The 23470-nt window shown below is 42.4% G+C and overlaps 1 protein-coding gene across 2 annotated transcripts in view; it reads left to right on the top strand.

The window, feature by feature from the left end:
* The first annotated feature begins 10778 nt into the window (after positions 1 to 10778).
* The window catches only part of STX7 (syntaxin 7), a 54369-nt gene continuing 41677 nt past the window's right edge, over positions 10779 to 23470 (top strand). The window contains exons 1-3 of one of the 2 annotated variants that reach the window (XM_061130388.1): positions 10811 to 10908; positions 14409 to 14554; positions 19963 to 20113. In XM_061130388.1, coding sequence (XP_060986371.1) covers positions 20029 to 20113 — 85 coding nt within the window. In that variant the 5' untranslated portion in view covers positions 10811 to 10908; positions 14409 to 14554; positions 19963 to 20028. Of the gene's footprint in view, positions 10909 to 14408; positions 14555 to 19962; positions 20114 to 23470 lie in introns of both variants that reach the window. The other variant, XM_061130389.1, reaches the window with a different exon arrangement.

Genomic DNA, 23470 nt, shown 5'->3' with positions numbered 1-23470 from the left:
ATAATCTAGGAGACACGGGAACATATCCAGGGATGTAAAATAAGGTGCAAAAATTTCATGGTCTAAAGTTATCAAAATCATACAGAGTCTGTTCTCTTATCACTGTGGAATTATGGTAGAAATCAACATAAAAAGGTATCTGAAAATAACCCACATATTTTCAAGTACAAAGTGACATTTACCAAGGCTCAAATTAATTTTAAAAATGAGACAAAATATTTCTAAAAGAGATATATGTCAATAAAAGAAATAAAATAAAATTATTAAAAGTTCTTAATTAAACCCATAAAAGAAAGAAAAAGGTGAACAAAAAAAAAGAATAAAAGGACCAAATAAGCAATTAGACAGATGGTAGACTTCAATTGAAACATATCATAGATTTAATTCAAACATACTTTAATTGTGAATGATCCATACATGTTGGTTAAGATTAAGAGGAATTTTAAATAAAAAATACATATATAACAGCATCCAAACAAATGAATACATTACATACAACTTACAAAATATGTTCAGGATTTGTATACTGAAAATAATAAAACACTTATTAAAAATAAAGAGAAGAAAAGCTATATAAATGTAGAGATATACTGTGTTCATGAATTGAAAGTTTCGGTTTTGTTAAGGTGTTAATTCTCTTCAACTGAGAAAGCTTCCCTGGTGACTCAGATGGTAAAGAATCTTCTTGCAATGCAGAAAACCTGGGTTCAATCCCTGGGTCAGGAATATCTCCTAGAGTAGGAGATGGTGACTGACTCCAGTATTCTTGCCTGGAGAATCCCTTGGACAGAGGAAGGAGCCTGGCAGGCTACAGTCCAGGGAATTGCAAAGAGTTGGACATGACTGAGCAACTAATTCTTTACTTTCACTTTCCTCTTCAGTTGACTTTTGACAAGAGTGCTGTCTACTTAAGATTCGCAACATGAGAGTTGCGAATTGAGTCTTATGTGGGGCAAAATGAGGACTGCTGACCAGGAGACAGCACCTCAGATAACTCTGAGAAACTGCTCCAAAGAGGCAGTGGGGGAGGACAGCATGTATACGATTTTGTTGAAAGGAGAATACATGCAATCAGGCACATGTTTTTCCAGAAGGCTTTTGCTAGTCTTATGAAGCTTTCTGCTAGTCATGAGAAACAGTCATCACCATGAAGGATTTTAATACTTTTCTAGATATGAGGAGCTACAAGAATTGGACTCATAAAATCACCTCCTGAGAACATCTATCTGAAAACCTGTCCTGCCAGTTTTTCCCAAAGCACAGACAGCCTCATTTCTCTACTACCCTGAACTCCTTTAAGAGGGATGTTGAAGGTCAGCAGCTACAGCAAGACATGAGTTAGTCTTTGTAGAGGTAGGGGCAAGTACCCACAGCACATGCCAATTTCTAGCTGACAGTGCAAAGGCAGCTCAATGGAGAAAAAAATCTTTTCTACAACTGATCCTGAAACAATTAAGACATCCATATTAAAAAAAAAAAAATCAAAACTTTGATATATACCTCATGCAAAAATAAAAGTTAATATGTATTGTAGATCTAAATGTAAAAGGTAAAACTATAAAACTTCAAGAAAACAATTTAGAAGAAAATCTGTGTAATTCTGGATTTGGTAATGAAAAGATTCAACAACAATAGCATGATTTATAAAGAGAAAAATTTGGCAAATTGGATTTTATAGAAATTAAAATTTTTTGCTCTGTGAAAGACACTGGAAGGAAAATAAAAAAGACAAGCTAAAAAAATAGGAGGAATATTTGCAAATGACACATTTGTTACAGCCCCAGAAAATATAAAGAACTCTTAAAACCCTAAATAGGGAGACAATCTAACAAAAAAAAAAAAAAATGGGAAAACGATTTGAACAGATACTTCAGTAAAGAAGACATATGGATTTTAAATAAGCATATAAACATGTTCAATATCATTAAGAAAGTGAAATTAAAGCCACAGTGAGATGCCACTACACACCTATTAGTTTGGTAGTTTAGTCACCAAGTCATGTCTAACTCTTGTGATCTCATGGGCTGTAGCTTGCCAGGTTCCTCTGTCCATGGGATTTCCCAGGCAAGAATACTGGAGTGGGTTGCCATTTACTTCTCCAGGGGATCTTCTTGACCCAGGGATCAAACCTGTATTTCCTGTATTACAGGCAGATTCTTCACTGCTGAGCAACCAGGGAAGCCTATACATCTATTAGAATAGACAAAATTAAAAAAGAAAATCTAACAATATCAAAGGTTGATAAGGAATTAGAGCAAAAGAAATTCCCATTCATTGCTGGTGGGAATGCAAAATTATATGACCACCTTAGAAAACAATTCAGCAGTTTCTTATAAAATTAAACATATACAACCCAACAAACCCACTTCTAGATATTTACCTAAGTGAAGTGAAAACGAGAGGGCTTCCCTGGTAGCTCAGACGGTAGAACATCTACCTACAATGCGGGAGACCTGGGTTCGATCCCTGGGTCGGAAAGATCCCCTGGAGAAGGAAATGGCAACACACTCCAGTATTCATGCCTGGAAAATCCCACGGACTGAGCAGGCTGGTGGGCTACATACAGTCCATGAGGTCTCAAAGAGTCAGACACGACTGAGCAACTTCACTTCACTTCACTTCACTTTTATCTAAACCTGCACACATATATAAGTTTTATTTGTAATTGCCCCAAATTGGAAACACCCAATAGGGGACAGAATAGCATTACATAATGACAGTGGAATACTACTTCGCCATAGAAAAGAACAAACTATTGATTCATACAATAGTGTGCACGTATCTTAAATGCATCCTTCTATGATTCCTTCTCCCAACCTTACAGAATCCCTCACCCCTGCCCATTCCATGCACTTTTATTTCTAAAAAGTACATTTGAGGGCAAGTGGCAATCATGGTGATGACATGAAGCCTGAAGTAATATTTTCAGATTTGTGCTTCAAATATATTCAGTGCTGGCTTTGAGAATAATGACATTGAGTGGAGTGAAGATACAGATGCCAGTGGATTGGGACACAGACCAGGAGAGACAGAGATAAGAGGCCACATATTGACAATATTTAGGAGGTAAAATTAGAAATGAATGTACCACTTGTCAGGCTGTCATGCTGTAATTGTCCATGCAAGATTTCTTTGGGTTGTCTATTAGCTCTATGTTTAAAAGTGAGAGCAAAATCTGCTCTGTGCTTGGGATTTAACTAGGCAGAGGGTGGTCTTAGAAAACAAAGAGACTGCCAAGGAAGGTGAGGGGTGCCTAAAAACAAGGCACAATGAAACAAACTTGTTTATTAGATATTAATTTCAGTAGCCTCTTAATCTAGGACAGATTTCTTAAAACAGCTGTGGTTTTCCCACTAATAAAACCAAACTTTCACAAGTACTCTTGTACCTCTCATTTATCAATAAATTCCTTGTCTTGCTGTATTTTTCTTTTTGTGTCTTTTATTTATCTAGCTGTCCCACAAGATCACATGGTGGTCCTTTAAAAAATTTTTAGTTCAGGGGCTATCACGTGAATGGGCAATTATGTCCTTCTGTTTACTAGAATTACTATTCTAAACACTGGAGATACAGCAGTGAAGAGTTCCCTAGCCTACATGGCAAAGGTTATTTAGGTAGTATTTATATTAATAAGGACACTAGTATGCAGATAGCAATTCCCACTCAGAAACTTATTTCTGATTGCCCTTCAAAATCTTTCCAAGAAGACCCAAATCCCCAAAATTGCTAGCCCTGAAAAACCCAACTCACAAGCCTTCAAACACAGGTAATTTCTGCAAATATGAAGGATTTGTTTTGCAAGAAGTGAAATGATAACCTGTAAAATCAACAGAATTTTTGAACCCTACTGGATTCGAGGCACCTGGCTGAATTTTACCAGGGCCTTCCCAGGTGGCTCAGCAGGTGAAGGAAGAATCCACTAAGAAGCAGGCTGATGTTCAGATTTGTTGTTGTTTAGTCGCTAAGTCATGCTCAGATGGGATACCATAAACATCAGGAACTCTTTCATTTATCTTCTGTGTCTCTAAATTTTGCAAGGCTACCTAAAGTACATCTATTTTTTCACCTGAATGCAAAGGATACACAAAAGCGTGAAATCTTAGTTTTCAAAAGAGCTGGAAGAAATCCATTTATAATATATTTTAACATATGGGAAGTTGGAAGGAGCCCAGGATTCAGACAGTTGAACTTTGGTTCCGGTTCAGTCAGTAATTCACAGGGGACCTGAAGAGGCTACCAAGCCTCCACTTCTATGTACTTTGTGCTTGCCCCAACCACAGCCCAGGATTCTACCAAACATGATAGGATGTGGAAAGTACAGCAGATGTCACACAGATATAAATTTTCTGCAATGATAGGTTCTTGAATTATTGAAATGCCTCTTCCTAAATTCCAAAGTCCAGTCACTTCCTAAACCCCAAGTCCGATGCACAACTTTTGGTTCTTAATTTATTTGAACTTCCTGTGACATGTGCTGTCATTCCCTCCTTTTTGGAAATGTTTTCCTTCATTCTTCACTACACCTTTTCGTGGTTTACTTCCCATCTCTCTGATTACTCCTTTTCAAGGGTTTTCTTTCTCTGCCCTTCCTTAGACACAGAAAATTCACAACACCCCATCTTTATGGTTAGTGACCTCATCTCTTCCCATAGCTCCAAGCAGAGCTCCCATCTGGAACACCAGCTCACATTCTCAAGTACCTAAAAGACACCACACATCTCAGATCCCCAGAATCTTCAACACAGAAACTCCCAAGCTAAACATATCGTCACTTTGCCCCCTCATTACCCCACCTCCCTGCTCAAACTGCAATCGCTTTATCAGGTTTATCTGTCTTAGATCTCAGCTACATCATGTTCTGCTTAACAGTTACGTGTCTTAAAAAGAGGAGTCATCTCTTTCATTCTCCATATCTAACTGATTTTCAAGTCTTCTTAAATATTTCTCAAAGCAGTCCTCACCTCCTCTTCTCCAGTGTATTTGCTTTACTGCAGTCCTTCAATATCTCTGATATTGGAGAGATTCTTAAATGGGGGGATACGCCTATCGCAGCAGCCTGCTAGGTAGTCAAATCTCTCTCTCTCTCTCACTCTTCCATGTGTGCATGATAAGTCATGTCCCCATGGACAGCAGGCCGCCAGGCTCCTCCGTCCATGGGATTTTCCAAGCAAGAACACTGAAGTGGGTTGTCATTTCCTTCTCCAGGGGATCTTACTGACCCAGGGATCAGAGCAAGTTCTCCTGAATCTCCTGCATTGGTTCAGTTCAGTTCAGTTACTCGGTCATGTCCGACTCTTCGCAACTCCATGGACTGCAGCACGCCAGGCCTCCCTCTCCATCACCAACTCCCAGAGTTTAGTCAAACTCACGTCCATTGAGTTGGTGATGCCATCCAACCATGTCATCCTCTGTCGTCCCCTTCTCCTCCCACCTTCAATCTTTCCCAGCATCAGGGTCTTTTCAAATGAGTCAGTTCTTCGCATCAGGTGGCCAAAGTATTGGAGTTTCAGCTTCAACATCAGTCCTTCCAATGAATATTCAGGACTGATTTCCTTTAGGATGGACTTGTTGGATCTCCTTGCAGTCCAAGGGACTCTCAAGAGTCTTCTCCAACACCGTAGTTCAAAAGCATCAATTCTTTGGTGCTCAGCTTTCTTTATAGTCCAACTCTCACATCCAGACATGACTACTGGAAAAACCATAGCCTTGACTAGGCGGACTTTTGTTGGCAAAGTAATGTCTCTGCTTTTTAATATGCTGTATAGGTTGGTCATAGCTTTTCTTTCAAGGAGTAGATCAGTTCAGTTCAGTCACTCAGTCGTGTCCGACTCTTTGCGACCCCATGAATCACAGCACGCCAGGCCTCCCTGTCCATCACCAACTCCTGCAGTTTACTCAAACTCATGTCCATCAAGTTGGTGATGCCATCCAACCATCTCATCCTCTGTCATCCCCTTCTCCTCCTGTCCTCAATTTATCCCAGCATCAGGGACTTTTCAAATGAGTCAGTTCTTCACATCAGATGGCCAAAATATTGGAGTTTCAGCTTCAGCATCAGTCCTTCCAATGAACACCCAGGACTGATCTCTTTAGGATGGACTGGTTGGATCTCCTTGCAGTCCAAGGGACTCTCAAGAGTCTTCTCCAACACCACAGTTCAAAAGCATCTATTCTTTGGCACTCAGCTTTCTTTATAGTCCAACTCTCGCATCCATACATGACCACTGGAAAAACCATAGCCTTGACCAGGCGGAGCTTTGTTGACAAAGTAATGTCTCTGCTTTTTAATATGCTATCTAGGTTGGTCATAACGTTCCTTCCAAGGAGTAAGCGTCTTTTAATTTCATGGCTGCAGTCACCATCTCCAGTGATCTCGGAGCCCCAAAAAACAAAGTCTGCCACTGTTTCCACTGTTTCCCCATCTATTTGCCATGAACTGATGGGACCAGATGCCATGATCTTAGTTTTCTCAATGTTGAGCTTTAAGCCAATTTTTTCACTCTCCTATTGCACTGTCATCAAGAGGCTCTTTAGTTCTTCTTCACTTTCTGCCATAAAGGTGGTGTCATCTGCATATCTTAGGTTATTGATATTTCTTCTGGCAATCTTGGTTCCAGCTTGTGCTTCTTCGAGCCCAGTATTTCTCATGATGTACTCTGCATACAAGTTAAATAAGCAGGGTGACAATATACAGCCTTTATGTACTCCTTTTCCTATTTGGAACCAGTCTGTTGTTCCATGTCCAGTTCTAACTATTGCTTCCTGACCTGCATACAGATTTCTCAAGAGGCAGGTCAGGTGGTCTGGTATTCCCATCTCTTTCACAATTTTCCACAGTTTATTGTGATCCACACAGTCAAAGGCTTTGGCATAGTCAATAAAACAGAAATAGATGTTTTTCTGGAACTCCTTTGCTTTTTCGATGATCCAGTGGATGTTGGCAATTTGATCTCTGATTCCTCTGCCTTTTCTAAAACCAGCTTGAACATCTGGAAGTTAATGGGTTACATACTTTGAAGCTTGGAGAATTTTGAGCATTACTTTACTAGCATGTGAGATGAGTGCAATTGTGTGGTAGTTTGAGCATTCTTTGGCATTTCCTTTCTTTGGGATTGGAATGAAAATTGACCTTTTCCAGTCCTGTGGCCACTGCTGAGTTCTCCAAAATTGCTGGCATATTGAATGAAGCACTTGAACAGCATCATCTTTTAGGATTTGCAATAGCTCAACTGGATTCCATCACCTCCAGTAGCTTTGTTCATAGTGATGCTTCCTAAGGCCTACTTGACTTCACATTCCAGGATGTCTGGCTCTAGGTGAGTGATCACACCATCATGATTATCTGGGTCGTGAAGATCTTTTTTGTGCAGTTCTTCTGTGTATTCTTGCCACCCCTTCTTAATATCTTCTGCTTTTGTCAGGTCCATAACATTTCTGTCAGGTCCATACCATTTCTGTCCTTTATTGAGCCCATCTTTGCATGAAATGTTCCCTTGGTGTCTCTAATTTTCTTGAAGAGATCTCTAGTCTTTCCCACTCTATTGTTTTCATCTATTTCTTTGCATTGATCACTGAGGAAGGCTTTCTTATCTCTCCTTGCTGTTCTTTGGAACTCTGCATTCAAATGGGTATGTCTTTCCTTTTCTCCTTTGCTTTTTGCTTCTCTTCTTTTCACAGCTATTTTTAAGGCCTCCTCAGATTGCCATTTTGCTTTTTTGCATTTCCTTTTCTTGGGGATTGATTCCTATCTCCTGTACAACGTCACAAACCTCCATCCATAGTTCATCAGGCACTCTGTCGATCAGATCTATTCCCTTAAATCTATTTCTCATTTCCACTGTATAATCATAAGGGATTTGATTTAGGTCATACCTGAGTGGTATAGTGGTTTTCCCTGCTGCTGCTACTGCTGCTAAGTCGCTTCAGTTGTGTCCGACTCTTAGCGACCCCATGGACTGCAGCCCACCAGGCTCCTCCATCCATGGGCTTTTCCAGGCAAGAGTACTGGAGTGGGGTGCCATTGACTTCTCTGAGTGGTTTTCCCTACTTTCTTCAATATAAGTCTGTGTTTGGCAATAAGAAACTCATGACCTATGGCACAACCAGCTCCCAGTCTTATTTTTTGCTGACTGTATGGAGCTTCTCCATCTTTGGCTTGAAAAGAACATAATCAATCTGATTTCAGTGTTGACCATCTGGTGATGTGCATGTGTAGAGTCCTCTCTTGCATTGTTGAAGAGGGTGTTTGCTATGACCAGTGCGTTCTCTTGGCACAACTCTATTAGGTAGGTGGATTTTTTACCACTTCGCCATCTGGGAAGCTCCTCTCACTCTTATTTCTCTTTATTTTCCCCCATTCTCCAAAGTCTTCTTCATACGATGGAATTATGAGCACATCACACCTTTGCTTTCATACTTTAACTCCTATTAGGTATTCATGAAACATGACTTTCATAATGTTTTCATTATGTAAATTCCATTTGACTTTCTAGGCTCATGCCCCTCCATCCCACCCACTTTGCTTTATCTAATTAAGTCATAAGAGATCCCTGAGAGTTTGCACTTGCCTATGATTTTATGTTTTATGTGTTCTTCCTTTTGACTGGAATGTCCTTTCCCATCTTGTCTCCCCAGTAAACTCTTACACATTTTTCAGGATTCTAGTAACTCTTCCTTTTTTGGAATGGTTCCTGTTCCCATAAGTGATGCTCATCTCTGGACTCCCTTGGCGCTGTGTACAACTCTTTATCACAGCATCTCTTGCAGTGTTCTGGGAAAGATCTCACTCCTTGAGGGAAAATACTGTGTCCCCATTTTGAGATTTGCAGTGCCTCACACAGCACCTAGCACAGGGCAGAGCGTCAGTATTTGGTGAATGAAATAAAGGAAGAAATCAAGATGCTGAATTAGGTGACCTGGACCTGTGCTTCTCATAATTATTTGTGTGATTTTGATGATGCTTCTTTGGGTTTCAGATTTTTTTCATCTGTGGGGAAATATGGGGAAATAGAGCTAGCTTTTCTGTTAGGCTTTCTCCAGCTTTAATACTCGATGGCTGAAATTATCATCTATTACAAAGGCTGAAATACATATTTTATTTGATTACAGAATGTTTTATGAAAATGTTAAGAATACTGGAAAAAAATTTTCACATAAAAGTCAGAATTTCCACTATATCTCGACAAAGCTGAGAATTTGATTATATTGGCCAATATTCCTACAAGTCTGCAATCGGCTCTAGCTGAACCATGCTGCCCCTTTAGACAAGGGTGTGTGCATTTTGTCTGACAATCCTGCCCATCTTTTTCTACTGTCCGCTCTTAACAGAGGGAAAGTATAAGTTGCTGCCTATTGTCACACTTATACCACAGTATTCTTCAGGAAAAATGAGAAATAGAAAATAGTTCTTGGGGACTTTCCTGGTGGTCCAGTGGTTGAGAATCTGCCTTTCATTGCAAGGGATGTGGGCTCGATCCCTGGTCAGGGAACCAGGATCCCACATGCCATGGGAAAATGAGGGAAAGCCTGAGTGCTGCAACAAAGATGCAATATAACCAAAAATTTTTTTAAAAAATAAAATATTTCTTGTTTCCATTTCTCTGTTTAAAGGAGAAAAATGAAAAATAAATGGAGAGCCTCTTATATTTCTTATCCTTGGGTGACCTCACTCACTTAAGTACATTTGTATGCATAATTACAAACAACCTAAAATTTGCTTGTAAAGTGAAAGTGACAGTATTGGCCCCTCAGTCATGTCCAGCTCCCTGCATTCCATGGACTGTAGCCTGCCAGGCTCCTCTGTCCTTGGAATTCTCAAGACAAGAATACGGGAGGAGGTTGCCATTTCCTTCTCCAAAAATTTGCTTGGGTGGCACCAACTCAAAGTATTCTGGCTTTAGATTTCTTTTCCACCTTAGTTCATCTGGGTTTTGATGTCCTGGTGATCCTTTCAGAAAATACTGTTGCCTCAATAAAGGCAAATATGTGCCTTGTGCTCAGTCGGGTCCAACTCTTTGCAGCCTCAGGGACTGTAGCCCACCAGGTTCCTCTGTTCATGGAATGTTCCAGGCAAGAATACTGGAGTGGGTTGCCACTTTCTATTTCAGGGGATCTTCCCAACCCAGGGATCGTATCTGCATCTCTTGGGTCTCCTACATTGGCAGGCAGATTCTTTACTACCACAGCACCTGAGAAGCCCCAAAAAAGACTTCATTAATTAATTTGGTATTTCTTTCACCGGAAGCAACTGATGCTTTTTATCTAATGATTACTTTATATTTGAATATTTATCATAAGAACATTCTCTGCTCACTTCAAATCCTGTGAAAACTACTTCCTGACTTTCAAGGATGCTATGAAAACTTGTCTAAGAGAGCACAAGGAAATTACTCTTCGTTTATTCCTTCATTGTTCCTGTTAGAACTGCAAGAACTGCATATTTATACGTTTGCATTTTTTTAATAGATCTGCGAATATGGTCTATTGTAGAGTTAAGTGTTGGGAAACAAGATAGGCATGAGTTGATGATACGGCCTGAAGTCTAGGGAGGCCGAAATCACCCAATAAATAAAACAGCAGCTCTCCATTCCTTCTTGTTTTTTACACGCAAACGAGGGCGTTCGGCATCCGCACTTCAGACCTCAAAGAACACCTCCTCGGTACTGTGCAATTTTGCAGGAACCCTTATTTCTTAGCTTAGAACCAGAGGGGGCGGGGAAGGCCGCTGTCACTCAACTCCACTGGCCAATGAGAGGGGAGAAAGCCCCGCCTCCTTCCCCGGGAGGTATTGCGGGCATGCGCAGTGGGCGTTCCAGCGCCACCACCCATCAGCTGAGAATCGTAGCTGGGGGCTCAGGGGCCCTTGGGTCCCCGCCGTCAAAGAAGGAGAAGGAAGCCGAGGAGGTCGGGGTAAGAGGAGCCTCGGGAGGGGGTGTCCCTGGCGGGGCGCCCCGAAAACGCGTGTCCCCTTAGCTGCCGCGCCACCTTGTTTTTTGTGCGCGTTGTCAGGTGGCCGCCGCCCCTGCGCTTTGCGGCAGGCTCCCGGGAGTCGGAGGGCCGGCGCTGACCCTGCCCCGGGATCGCGCTGCTCCCCACGCCCCGCGGGCTGGCGCGGGTGCGCCTCCCGATCAGGCGGGTCCCGCCGGCCCTGCCAGCCCGGCCCGCCCAGCGCCGGCTGCGCTGCAGCCTCGCCTCCTCCCCCGGCCGCCCCGGCAGCCCCGGCAGCCCCGGCCGCGCTCGCTCAGGCGCACCGGCGGGCTGCGCGCTCCGGGGCGGGGCTGGTGCCCTGGCCGCTCCGGCCCAGTTCTGGAATCCAGCTTCTGCCTCGGGCTGGACACCAGTTGACCTCTTCCTCTTTTTAATTTGGAAAACGCGCTTTAAAGTTCTCCTCTCGAATACAGAACAACTGAAGACATATTTCTGTAGGAAAGGAGCCGTCTGTTTATTCGAAGGCTCATCGTGGTTGGTTTTCGGTTTGGCAAAGAGAGTTTGACATTGCAGCCTTTCTTTGATCTTTTCAGTGCAAGAAAGGGTTAGTCGCTCTTTCGTGTCCGACTCTTGTGCGACCCCATGTACTGTAGCCCGCCAGGCTCCTCTGTCCGTGGAATTTTCCAGGCAGGAATACTGAAGTGGGTTGCCATTCCCTTCTCCAGGGGATCTTCCCGACCCAGGGATCGAACCCATGTCTCTTGCATTGTAGGCAGATTCTTTACCGTCTGAATACCTGCCCTTAATTGGCTTGCAGAAACCCCTTTGCAGGTACATAAAATATTCCAGGATGCCTCCCTACCCCGTTCCTCATGTTTTTTAGGTTGTTACTTTCCTTAAATTCAGACAAAAAGAAAAAAAAAAAAAAAAAAATGCCCTTCCAGTCAAATGCTGTATATTTTTTTCTCTCAAGTTTCTTACATTTGCTTGGCTCTTGTAGACATACGTTAATTTTTGTTTAATTCAGATCAACATATTCTGACCATAATTATATATCATTAAAGCTTGCACAGCATCTGGAAGAAAAGGAAATGGTTATGAAATGCTGTGCTGTTCAGTGATATTGGAGGTGAACGTTTCTTCTGGAGTTGTCCAGATCACCGCCCCCACCAGGGCAGAAGTGTTAAACTGTGTATTGTGATGTGGACAGGCCTCTGCTTTGCAGGCTGCTTTAAGAAGTTTATCCCAGACTTTTGACTGGTTAAGAATTATGCTCTAGTTCAGATTTTCTGAAGGAGTTAACGTAACATCTACAATTTTCTTCAGATATCTTACTTCTGCTGTTCCTGATCTCAAAACCAGTCTGAATTTTTATTATGATCTCAAACTTTAGCCAGCGGCTGCTGGTTAAAAAATAAATCGTATAGAACACCTGCAGTAAGTCTGAGTAAAGTTTGCTGTAATTCCATTTAATTTGAAAGCCTAGTGCATGAAAGGGTGAAAAATAATTCTTGGTATGGTGGACCAAACCGAGATAGATAATTTAACGGATGGAGGAGCTGAGCTAACAAATGCAGTTAATGCAACTTATGTTGACAGTGCTCATGCTTGTAGTAGAGTGATCACCCTCACATCTGTGAAACATTTTCTATGGCCCCAGCACTTGTGAATTCCACAAGACTGTCAAACTTGTCTCTCTCATCTTTATATTCTGGAGGTAGGAATAGATAATAAATGATGTGCTGACTAGATCATTTTAAATGATGATTAGCAGTATGATGCTGTAGGTTAAATCAGCAGAGTGGCAGAATGGTGACTTCTTACTTCAAATCAAAGTGACTGTAGAATACTTCTCCAGCCATGTGACGCAACTTTCCAGGAGAAAAAGAGCAAGTCATCGAGGGAGGGGGTGGGGGTCATGGGGCGAGCCCTCCAGGGAGAAGAAATAGCATGGAGCAGTGGCCAAAGTCAGCGACAAGTCTGGAACATCCTGGATCTGAAAGAAAACCCTCGAGTTCACTGTTTTAGCAATGGTTATATTAACCCTCAGACTGGGTGTGTGTTCTTAGGAAATAGGTGCATTTATTTTACAAATATTTATTAAGCACTTATTATATATACAGATACTGAAAGCAGAGCAGTCTATGCAATAGACCAAAAAAAAAAAAAAAAAAAAAAACCCACCAAAAACAAAAACCTGCCCTTGGTGGGAACTTATCATTTTTGGAGCACAGGTTGTAGGGAAGTACTGCTGATGCTCACCATTAAGAAAGTGAAACTGACTATAAACTATTTCTATTGCTTTATCCACACTGAATTTACAGAGCATGACCTTTATGTTAATGAGAATTGTAAGGATTCCGCACTGCGTCCTATAACTAGGAATAATGTTTGATGCTCAAGATTCCTTTTAAAAATCCCCTTTGTTCTTTTATTTGTGCTCTTTAGAAAGTCTTAAGATTCTCAGTACGAGTATTGCACTTTGATCCTCTCTTCCCACCTTTCCCTTTATAATGTTTATATATCCTCATAGAATGCTAATTTTTGAGATGTTTGGTGAACAGTGTTCAATAGAACTTTGCTGAAATGGAAATGTTCCACCCATGAGCTGTCCAAGCCAGTGGCCACACATGTGCGAACACTTGATAGTGCAAGTTTAGATAATGAGGTATAGTTATTCTGAGCCATAAAACGAGGAATTCTGAATGATCATAAAATAAGTATACAGCAGGAGTGCTTTGGTGCATTTTAGCTCTGGGCGACGTGCTGGATGGAGAGTGACGTGTAAAGCAATCATCAGAATAACTTGGTTGATGTAATCTGTGTGCAAAGATCATACACGTTTAAATCAGTTTACAGTTAGCTGTCTATCTGTTTCTATGTATTTTACAGTATAGTTGGTGGTTTGGACCCTTTATTTCTCATAACTCATCATCAGGAGAGCCAATCACTATTGTCTTTTAGATATCACTGTGAGCAGAATAAGAGCAGACGAGGAAGCTATGCAGCCGTGTTACCGTGATTCATCGTGAAGTCACCCCAGGCCTATTTCCCCATCTTCCTTGACTTTAGCCAGATTTCATACAGGGTCTGCAGAAAGGTGGTAAATTTGGTGTTTCTCAACTGAGTGGGCTCACCCGTCCTGAATTTTGTTGTACAGGGCAGCAACAACATGGTTTTGTGTTTTAAAATATAGCAACAACATGGTTTTGTGTTTTAAAAATATAGTAAGCTCTAAGATGTAGTTTCAAATTTTGGCTCTTTTCCTACATTAAGCGTGTTGCTTATTCTCATTATGCCTTGGTTTCTTTGTGTAAAAAGTCATAATTATTGTTGTACCTGTCTCCGTAGGCTTGGTGGAGGAGTCAACTGAGACGATAAACATGGAAGTCCTAAACACAATGCTTAGGAAATACTGTTAGCGATGATCTTGTTGAGTTTTCCTTTTCCTTCCATCCATCACAGTTTCTTTTCATTTTTAGCTCAGCACTGAACCAAGAGACTCACCACTGCACCCTTTCTCTAAGGAAATGCCAGCCAGTCCAGCAGTGGCAGCCCTTTTGGATGAATGATGCTTAGTTGTCTCACCGACAGGAACTTCCTCAAATGCAGGCGCTTGAGTAAAGGGGTGAGGAAAACCGGTGGTTTGTGGCTATTTGGCTGATTCTCTGAAGAGCAGAAAAGGAGACCATAAAAGAAAACAGTGGGAAGGCTTATCCTAGGCTTGTTGAGTCTCGAGGGTTAAGGTTAATGCTACAATATGAGGTGGCAGTCCGCAGGACTCACTGATCATACTCCCCCTCTGGGGGAGAAAGCGGGCCTCAGCTAATCCTGTGGTCGGGTGGTCCGGAGACAGGGAAGGTGGTTATGATCTGTTGATGTTGCTCCTGCAGATGCGAGAGCAGAGCTGTCCTTTCTTCTGTGTAGAGTAGGAAAGCGCTTGGTCCCTGGATGTGCCTTATCTCATTTGGATCCTGGCAGCAGGCCCAAATGTTAAGTGTCTTCCTCAAAGTAGAGACTTCCCATTTTTGCCAGTTCCACTGGCAGGAGCAAAGGCAGTTGGTGAGTTCCTGCAGCTTCAAAGACATAGAGATACTGCAGAGAGTGGAGAGTGTGACTTGCAGGCGTGGATGTGAGACTCACCTGTGTGTGTGTGGACGGAAGAGCACCCCCAAGAGGGTATGTAAAGAAGAAGAGGAACAGTTCCTCATCTAGTGTGTTTGCGTTGGCTGGGAGCCTAGTTGATAGAGGGAAAGGAGAAAGAAAGATATCAGTGAGCCAGGAGGACGTTGCCCCTGTCTGTACAGTAGAATATTGTTTGGCAGTGAACAGGAAGGGAGAAGGCAATGGCATCCCACTCCAGTCCTCTTGCCTGGAAAATCCCGGGGACAGGGGAGCCTGGTAGGCTTCAGTCTATGGGGTTGCGAAGAGTCAGACACGACTGAGCAACTTCATTTTCACTTTTCACTTTCATGCATTGGAGAAGGAAATGGCAACCCACTCCAGTGTTCTTGCCTGGAGAATCCCAGGGAAGGGGGAGCCTGATGGGCTGCTGTCTATGGGGTCACACAAGAGTCAGACACCACTGAAGCAACTTAGCAGCAGCAGCAGCAGTGAACAGGAAGGAAGAATCGATACATACTGCAACATGGATGGGCCTTGAAATGCTGAGAAAAAGAAATCAGTAATAAAAAGAACACATTGTATGATTCCTTTAATATGACATGTACAGAACCAGCAAGCCTGTAAAGACATAAAATAGATGAGTGGTGGCCTGCAGTTTAGGAGCTTGTTGAGAAATGGGGAGTCACTGCTAATGGGTATCAGCTTTATTTGGGGGGTAAGGAAACGTTCTAGCAGTGATGTGGTGGTTGCACAGGTTTTTATTATGAGTATTTAAAAACCCCACTGGATAGTGCACTTTAAGCAGGCGAGTGCGTGCCGTGTGAATCGTCTAAGTAAAGATGCCGTGCTCAGGTCCATCCACTCTTCAGCCTGCAGCCCCACCGGGCTCCTCAGTTCACAGGATTATTCAGGCAAGAGTCCTGGAGTGGCTTACCATTTCCTTCTCCAGGGGATCTTCCTGACCCGGGGAGTAAACCTGCATCTCCTGTGTCTCTTGCATTGGCAGGCGGAATCTTTACCCACTGAGCCATCAGGGAAGCCCTTTTCAACCCCCGAGCTCTTACTGGGGGAAAAAAAGATGCAAAACTTAAAGATCTAGTTGGTGTTTTGTAGGGAGCTTGGGTAGTATTGATGTCGCTGAATCCCAGGTCCAGTGTAGTTTGGGTGCTCAGCTCTTAGGTGGCTGCGAGCCCAAGTCCAAGGCTGCCTGGGAATAATCTTATTCCTGCCGCCCTGCTGCAGTGTTTCCACTGTTTGAAGAGAAGTTTGGTTTACCTTTTATGAAATTGGTTTTGGGTCTCTCTCAGTGACTTAGTGAAGTCCAAAGGGCTCAGAATAGATGAACTGGACCTGTCGATCAGGGAGAGAGAATGGAGAGCATCTGAAACCTCCCAGAGGTTCTAGGGTGGCCTCGATACAGCAGAGCACAGGCATGAATGACCCCAGTACTGTTTTTCCTGTCTCAGCCGTTCCACTGTTGTACTTCCTACCAGCACCGACCATTAGATCCAAGACACATATTTCCTTGTGGTCTCTGCCCTCCTGAATAGCAGAAATCTCCAGTGGATTCTTCTTGCAACATATTCAAACCAAACCTAGCATCCAGAGCCCACCCTCTTCTGTGACATCAGTGTTACGGGCCAGGCAGCAGGGACAGGTAGTGTTAGAACCAGAACCCTGGAATTGAATCCCATGTCTGCCTAGTGGGTTGTTTGGGATACCTTTCCAGTTACTTAATCTTCATAAGCCACAGTTTGCTCATTGGTAAAGCCAGGTTCATTTGCCACTACCTACTTTAAAGGGGAGAACTTGAACATTAAATTAGACAGTCTGTGTGAAATGCTTTTCATTTCACAGATGTGCAGTGAATGTGAGGCCATTGCACTCCTTCCTTCTCTGTGTCATCTCCTGCTTGCCCGACCATGAGGCATCTGATCCAGGGTTGACCATAGATTCCCCTTGCTCTGGGAACTGACACCCTGCCTTCATACTGCCCACGTGGTCCGGGTCTGTCTGCCTCAGCTTCATGTCTTTGCCTTTGTTGTTTTTCATATAGTCATACTCAGGTATCCAAGTCTCATGCCTGTTTCATAAATTCTTTTTAGAGAAGGGTGATAGTCATGTTTCCTTTTCCCCATCCCTATCACTTTTGCCCAGCACATGACTTTCTAGTGACCCAACCCACCCACCAGCAGAGGTGGGATTCACTTCCAGGATTCTGGTTCTAAAGCTATCCATCCTTGCTGCCCCATAAAACTAATGTCACAGAAGACGGCAGGCTTGTATTGCTTTTATTGTTTTACATTATTAACTTTGTCATTCTCCTAAATGGCAGACTTGATTTGAGCATTCTTTGGCATTGCCTTTCTTTGGGATTGGGATAAAAACTGTCCTTTTCCTGTCCTGTGGCCACTGCTGAGTTTTTCAGGTTTGCTGGCATATTGAGTGCAGCACTTTCACAGCATCATCTTTTAGAATTTGAAATAGCTCAACTGGAATTCCATCACCTCCACTAGCTTTGTTTGTAGTGATGCTTTGTGAGGCCCACTTGACTTCACATTCCAGGACTCTGGCTCTAGGTGAGTGATCACACCATTGTGATTATCTGGGTCATGAAGATCTTTTTTGTACAGTTCTTCTGTGTATTCTTGCCATCTTCATTCCAATTCCAAAGAAAGGCAATGCCAAAGAATGCTCAAACTACCGCACAATTGCACTCATCTCACACACTGGTAAAGGAATGCTCAAAATTCTCCAAGCCAGGCTTCAATAGTTAGTAAACCGTGAACTTCCATATGTTCAAGCTGGATTTAGAAAAGGCAGAAGAACCAGAGATCAAATTGCCAACATCCGCTGGATTATCGAAAAAGCAAAGGAGTTCCAGAAAAACATCTACTTCTGCTTTATTAACTATGCCAAAGCCTTTGACTGTGTGGATCACAACAAACTGTGGAAAATTGTGAAAGAGATGGGAATACCAGACCACCTGACTTGCCTCTTAAGAAATCTGTATGCAGTCAGGAAGCAACAGTTAGAACTGGACATGGAACCACAGACTGGTTCCAAATAGGAAAAGGAGTACGTAAAGGCTGAATATTGTCACCCTGCTTATTTAACTTAAATTCTGAGTACGTCATGAGAAACACTGGGCTGGATAAAGCACAAGCTGGAATCAAGATTGCTGGGAGAAATATCAATAACCTCAGATATGCAGATGACACCACCTTTATGGCAGAAAGTGAAGAAGAACTAAAAAGTCCCTTGATAAAAGTGAAAGAGGAGAGTGAAAAAGTTGGCTTAAAGCTTGACATTCAGAAAACTAAGATCATGGCATCCGGTCCCATCACTTCGAGGCAAATAGATGAGGAAACAGTGACAGAATTTATTTTTGGGGGCTCCAAAATCGCTGCAGATGGTGACTGCAGCCATGAAATTAAAAGATGCTTGCTCCTTGGAAGAAAATTTATGACCAACCTAGACAGCATGTTAAAAAGCAGAGAGATTACTTTGCCAACAAAGGTCCATCTAGTCAAAGCTGTGGTTTTTCCAGTAGTCATGTATGGATGTGAGAGTTGGACTATAAAGAAAGCTGAGCACCAAAGAATTGATACTTTTGAACTGTGGTGTTGGAGAAGACTCTTGAGAGTCCCTTGGACTGCAAGGAGATCCAGCCAGTCCATTCTAAAGGAAATCAACCCCGACTATTCATTGGAAGGACTGATGCTGAAGCTGAAACTCCAATACTTTGGCCACCTGATGCGAAGAACTGACTCATTTGAAAAGATCCTGATGCTGGGAAGGATTGAAAGCGGGACAAGACAGGTCGACAGAGGATGAGATGGTTGGATGGCATTACCAACTCAACAGACATGAGTTTGAGTGAACTCTGGGAGTTGGTGATGGACAGGGAGGCCTGGCGTGCTGCCATCCATGGGGTCGCAAAGAGTCGGTCATGACTGAGTGACTCAACTGAACTGAACTGATTCGAGCAGATATTTTCTCTTAATTGTTCTGTTTGCTTGTTCGCAGCTCCCCAGGCCCTAATGTAATGTAGGGTGTGTAGGAGAGTCAGTGACTGCCCACACACATCTTTACAGTGTTCCGAGCACACTCAGTGAGACGATAATAGAGGAGTAGTTGAAATTCTTTGCTGGGCAGAGTCCTATCTACAGGGACACCCCTCTTTATCCTTTTTCCCTAACCATGACTGATGTGTGGTATGGACTAAAGAAGACCAGAGCTTCATTTTACCTCCTTCCTGTGGCAGCCGCCCCACTTAGCTTCCTGTTCTAAGATACTGGCTTCCACAGCAGAATCCTCCTTGCTCTGTCAGGGAAGTGTGTGTGTGATGGGCATTTTACAGGGTATTTCCTTTTTTCTTAACTTACTGGCTCTGCTCTTTCACATTGAACCTTTTTTCCCATTAAAATTAGAGACCCATTAGTGAGCAGTTCCTGGGTAAGTTAAATGAGATGAAATTTCTGGGGAAAGCCTGAAATCTGTGTGCTATATAATTCATAATTGAATTCCTCTTCTCTGCCAGGAATTATTTTAAATGTTGGTGAAAGAAAGATAAATAGTATGTGGACCCTGGCCTATAGCTGCTCACAGTTTAGTTAAGGAGAAAATATACAAATGGTTAAAATGATACACAGAAGAGGCACTGACTAAGTCATCCTTCATGAGATCAAAGTTGTTTCCAAGGGGAACGGACAGTTTGAACCTTATTTTATTTAATATGTTTAATTCAGTTCTGTCCTATAAAGTCCATTTTTAAAAATATCAACATGTGAGTTTTACTCTTTGACATGTTCCTTTGCTAAATTTCAACCCTGTTAGGTTCATCAAATTCGTAATAAGGAGAAACATTAAAATAGGTATAATTATGTGACTTCTCTTTATGTTATTTAGGTAACTGCTGAGAAAACTGCATTGCTTACCAACAGCTGATGAAATTAGCGAACAAGCAAATCAACCATGTCTTACACTCCAGGAGTTGGTGGTGACCCCGCCCAGCTGGCCCAGCGTATCTCTTCCAACATCCAGAAGATCACACAATGCTGTGAGTTGAGTTTTTTTGTTTGTTTGTTTGTTTTGGTGAGTTGAGTTTTAAATTGACTTCACTGTTTGTTTTCAATTCCTTTTTTTTTTTTTTTTTTGATGGGAAAAAAGAGTATTTATTTAGTCTCTGATGTATGTGGTACATCTTTATTTTATGTTATTTTTTTCATTTATTTTTATTAGTTGGAGGCTAATTACTTTACAATATTGTAGTGGGTTTTGTCATACATTGATATGAATCAGCCATGCATTTACGTGTATTCCCCATCCCAGTCCCCCCTCCCACCTCCCTCTCTACCTCCCTCAGGGTCTTCCCAGTGCACCAGGCCCGAGCACTTGTCTCATGCATCCAACCTGGGCTGGTGATCTGTTTCACTATAGATAATATACAGGTTTCGATGCTGTTCTCTCGAAGCATCCCACTCTCGCCTTCTCCCACAGAGTCCAAAAGTTTGTTCTGTACATCTGTGTCTCTTTTTCTGTTTTGCATATAGGGTTATCATTACCATCTTTCTAAATTCCATATATATGTGTTAGTATGCTGTAATGTTCTTTATCTTTCTGGCTTACTTTGTTTTCAATTCTTTATGGGAACTTGGTGGAGATTCAGAAATGGACAACTAGTGTTCCTCCAAGAAGAGATTTTAAAAGGCTAGACCTCTTTAGAAGGAATGTAAGAAATAATTACATTAGAAGAGACCAGTTAACTGCATTTTTCTGTAGTGTGTTAGGCAGCTAATAAACGTTCATTAATGAAAGATTTTAAAATGTAGATACCGAGGTTTACTTTAAAACTATCTGATTATAGATGAGATGATCTGATGAAATCTCATAGCTTTGGAGCTTGGAAGCACTATCAAGTTTTAGGAACTTTTGTTTGTTAAGAATAAAATCTGACTGGATATGATTTAGGTTAATTTTGTCAGGGGCAAATGTGTGGTACATTATTAAGGACAGGAATGAACTAAAGCGGGGGGATTGCTATCTCCTGAGGCAGGTGTAGAAGATAACCATCTCGATTCCCCACAAATTATCCTTTGTTGTACTTGTCAAAGATGGAATACTAGAAAAATAGTTTAATGTGGCATATTGTTAGGAATTATTACTCCTCAGAGTATATATAATAAGAATTAAAAAAAAAAAATCACAGATCTGAGCTATAGGTTTTTTTGACTTTTTGTTTCTGAATCACAGCTAATCCTATACCTGGATTATTCTGGTCATTTTGCAGTCAGTATTTTGGTCATCCAGACATACCTAAACTCTTTCAGGATATGTTAATCTACATAGTTGTATTTTTCAGCCTACTTCATTAATGCTTCTCTCTTTACCAGAATACTGACGCACTGGAACATCTGAAATGTTTTCAGATGACCAGCTGTGTTTCTGTAATCATTAACTTCCCAACAGTTATTACTCTACCTGAAAGATTGAAGTGAGATATCAGTGTGTTTTGGAGTCAAAGGGGGTAAATTCGATTACAGATGATTCTCAAAAAGTGCTGCCATGTTCAGCAGTGTAAGGTAACTCATATTCCGACTTGGGGTAACTCTAGTTTTCCTTGGCTATCGTGGAGGAGCAAGGAAGGGAATGGCATGGAGGTCCCACCTTGCCCCCTGCAGAGTCCGTAGGATCGGTGCCCTGACGCTTGTTCCAGTTTGTCCCAGGGCGCCGGTGTTGGCTCCACCTTGCTCTTCTGGCTTCAGATCTGTTCTCGTAGTTAACTGCAAGGGCCTCTCCTTTTATGGCCCCCTCACTGCTGATTAGAAATAATGCTAGTCTGCCTCAGGCTACCTGTGGGAAGATAACATGAATTTATAATTTTAATTTGCATATGTGGAAATTCAGGACCTTTAGCCAAGAAAGGAGGCCAAGAGGTCTTTTTCCACAGGATAGGATTGGTATCTTACGTTGGGAAAGCTAGATGGTGTCAGGAATTCTGGGAAGAAGATGGGAATGACTGTAATGCCCAGAGATTACAGAAGTGTGCACTTGGGATGAAGGATATGTGGCTTGGAATTGGTGTCTGAGCTTGAACCGGAAGGAAGGTAGAGTTAACTTCAGTTAGGTCACACTCCCTCAAGGCCACCCAGACGATGTGAGGTAAATTGGACCAGACTTGCATACTCATGGTGTGGTTGATAGCTAAATATGTGACGATATTGTGGGTTGGGGCAGTCTTGGGGTATGTGGGAGGCTGAAGAGAAGACCCGAAACTCTTGTTTTTAACAGCCTTGTGAAGAGCCGTTAAAAAGACGGGACTGTTCAGCCCCTGGAAGGTACAGTCATCACCTTCAGACATTTGAAGCACTGTCTTGTCTGAAGCACAAGGGATTTACCCTGCTTGATCACAGAGGCCTCCACAGATGAACAGAACCATGGTAGTCAGTCTTCAGCTTGCGAAGGAATAAGGGCTTTTGAACAATCCTGGTTGTTTAGAGATAGAACTGTCTACCTCAGAAGCAGCGCAATTCTGAGCGGCATATGGTGGTAAGATATTTCTCAGGTCTGTTACTCAGAGTTTTAGATACCTGAATAATGGTTCAGACTGAGTGACTTTAAAATTTTGATATTAGGTCTTTATTCATTCAGCAAATAATTTATTGAGCACCAGCTGCTTGCTTGTCACTGTTTAAGACCCAGGGTTTCCAGCAGTAAACAAGATCCAAAAGGTCCTGTTCTGTAGTTTCCAGTGTAAAGAGAAACAGATGGATTTTTGTAAAAAAAATTAATGAGCAACTTAATTTCCCATGAAGAAAAAAAAATAATGAGTGTGATATGGGCGCAGATGATTAGGGAGAAGCTGCCTTAGCTTAGAGAATCCTCTGAATGCAGAAGAGGAGGGGCTGGTAGGGAGAAGATGTTGGGGAAGAACAATTAGTTGGAAGGCACAGCTGGTAGTTTTAAAAAGCAGTCCAGAACTTAGGGTGTTCAAAAAACAGGAAAAAAGAAAAATCCAGTGTGACTGATGCACAGCACTTGAGGCAAGAGACAGAACTGAGAGAGGAGGCCAGTCAGGTCACCTAGAGCCCTGGAGGCCATGTGAGGCCTTGTGGAGCTTAGATTTCATTCCAAGAGGCAGGGAGGAGACACAATCAGATCTGCACTTTGAAAAGATTACTTTGGCTGCTGCTTAGAAAATAGACTTCGAGGAACTAGAAGGAGGACACCCTGGCCATGGCAGGGTTTTGAAGAGAGAGATGTTGCCTTGCCCCAGAGTGGTAGCCAGGGCGGTGGAGAGAAGTGCTGGATGTAGTGTGGAGGCACAGCCAGCAGGACTTGTAATGCTTGGGGTGCGGTGGGGGCGCGAGGGAGAGAGGAGACCTGGATGATGCCATGGCTTTTGCGTTGAGCAGCC

Source organism: Dama dama, chromosome 26 (genome assembly GCF_033118175.1).
Source record: "Dama dama isolate Ldn47 chromosome 26, ASM3311817v1, whole genome shotgun sequence".
In the NCBI taxonomy this organism is placed as follows: domain Eukaryota; kingdom Metazoa; phylum Chordata; class Mammalia; order Artiodactyla; family Cervidae; genus Dama; species Dama dama.
This window is presented reverse-complemented; position numbering and strand designations above follow the sequence as displayed.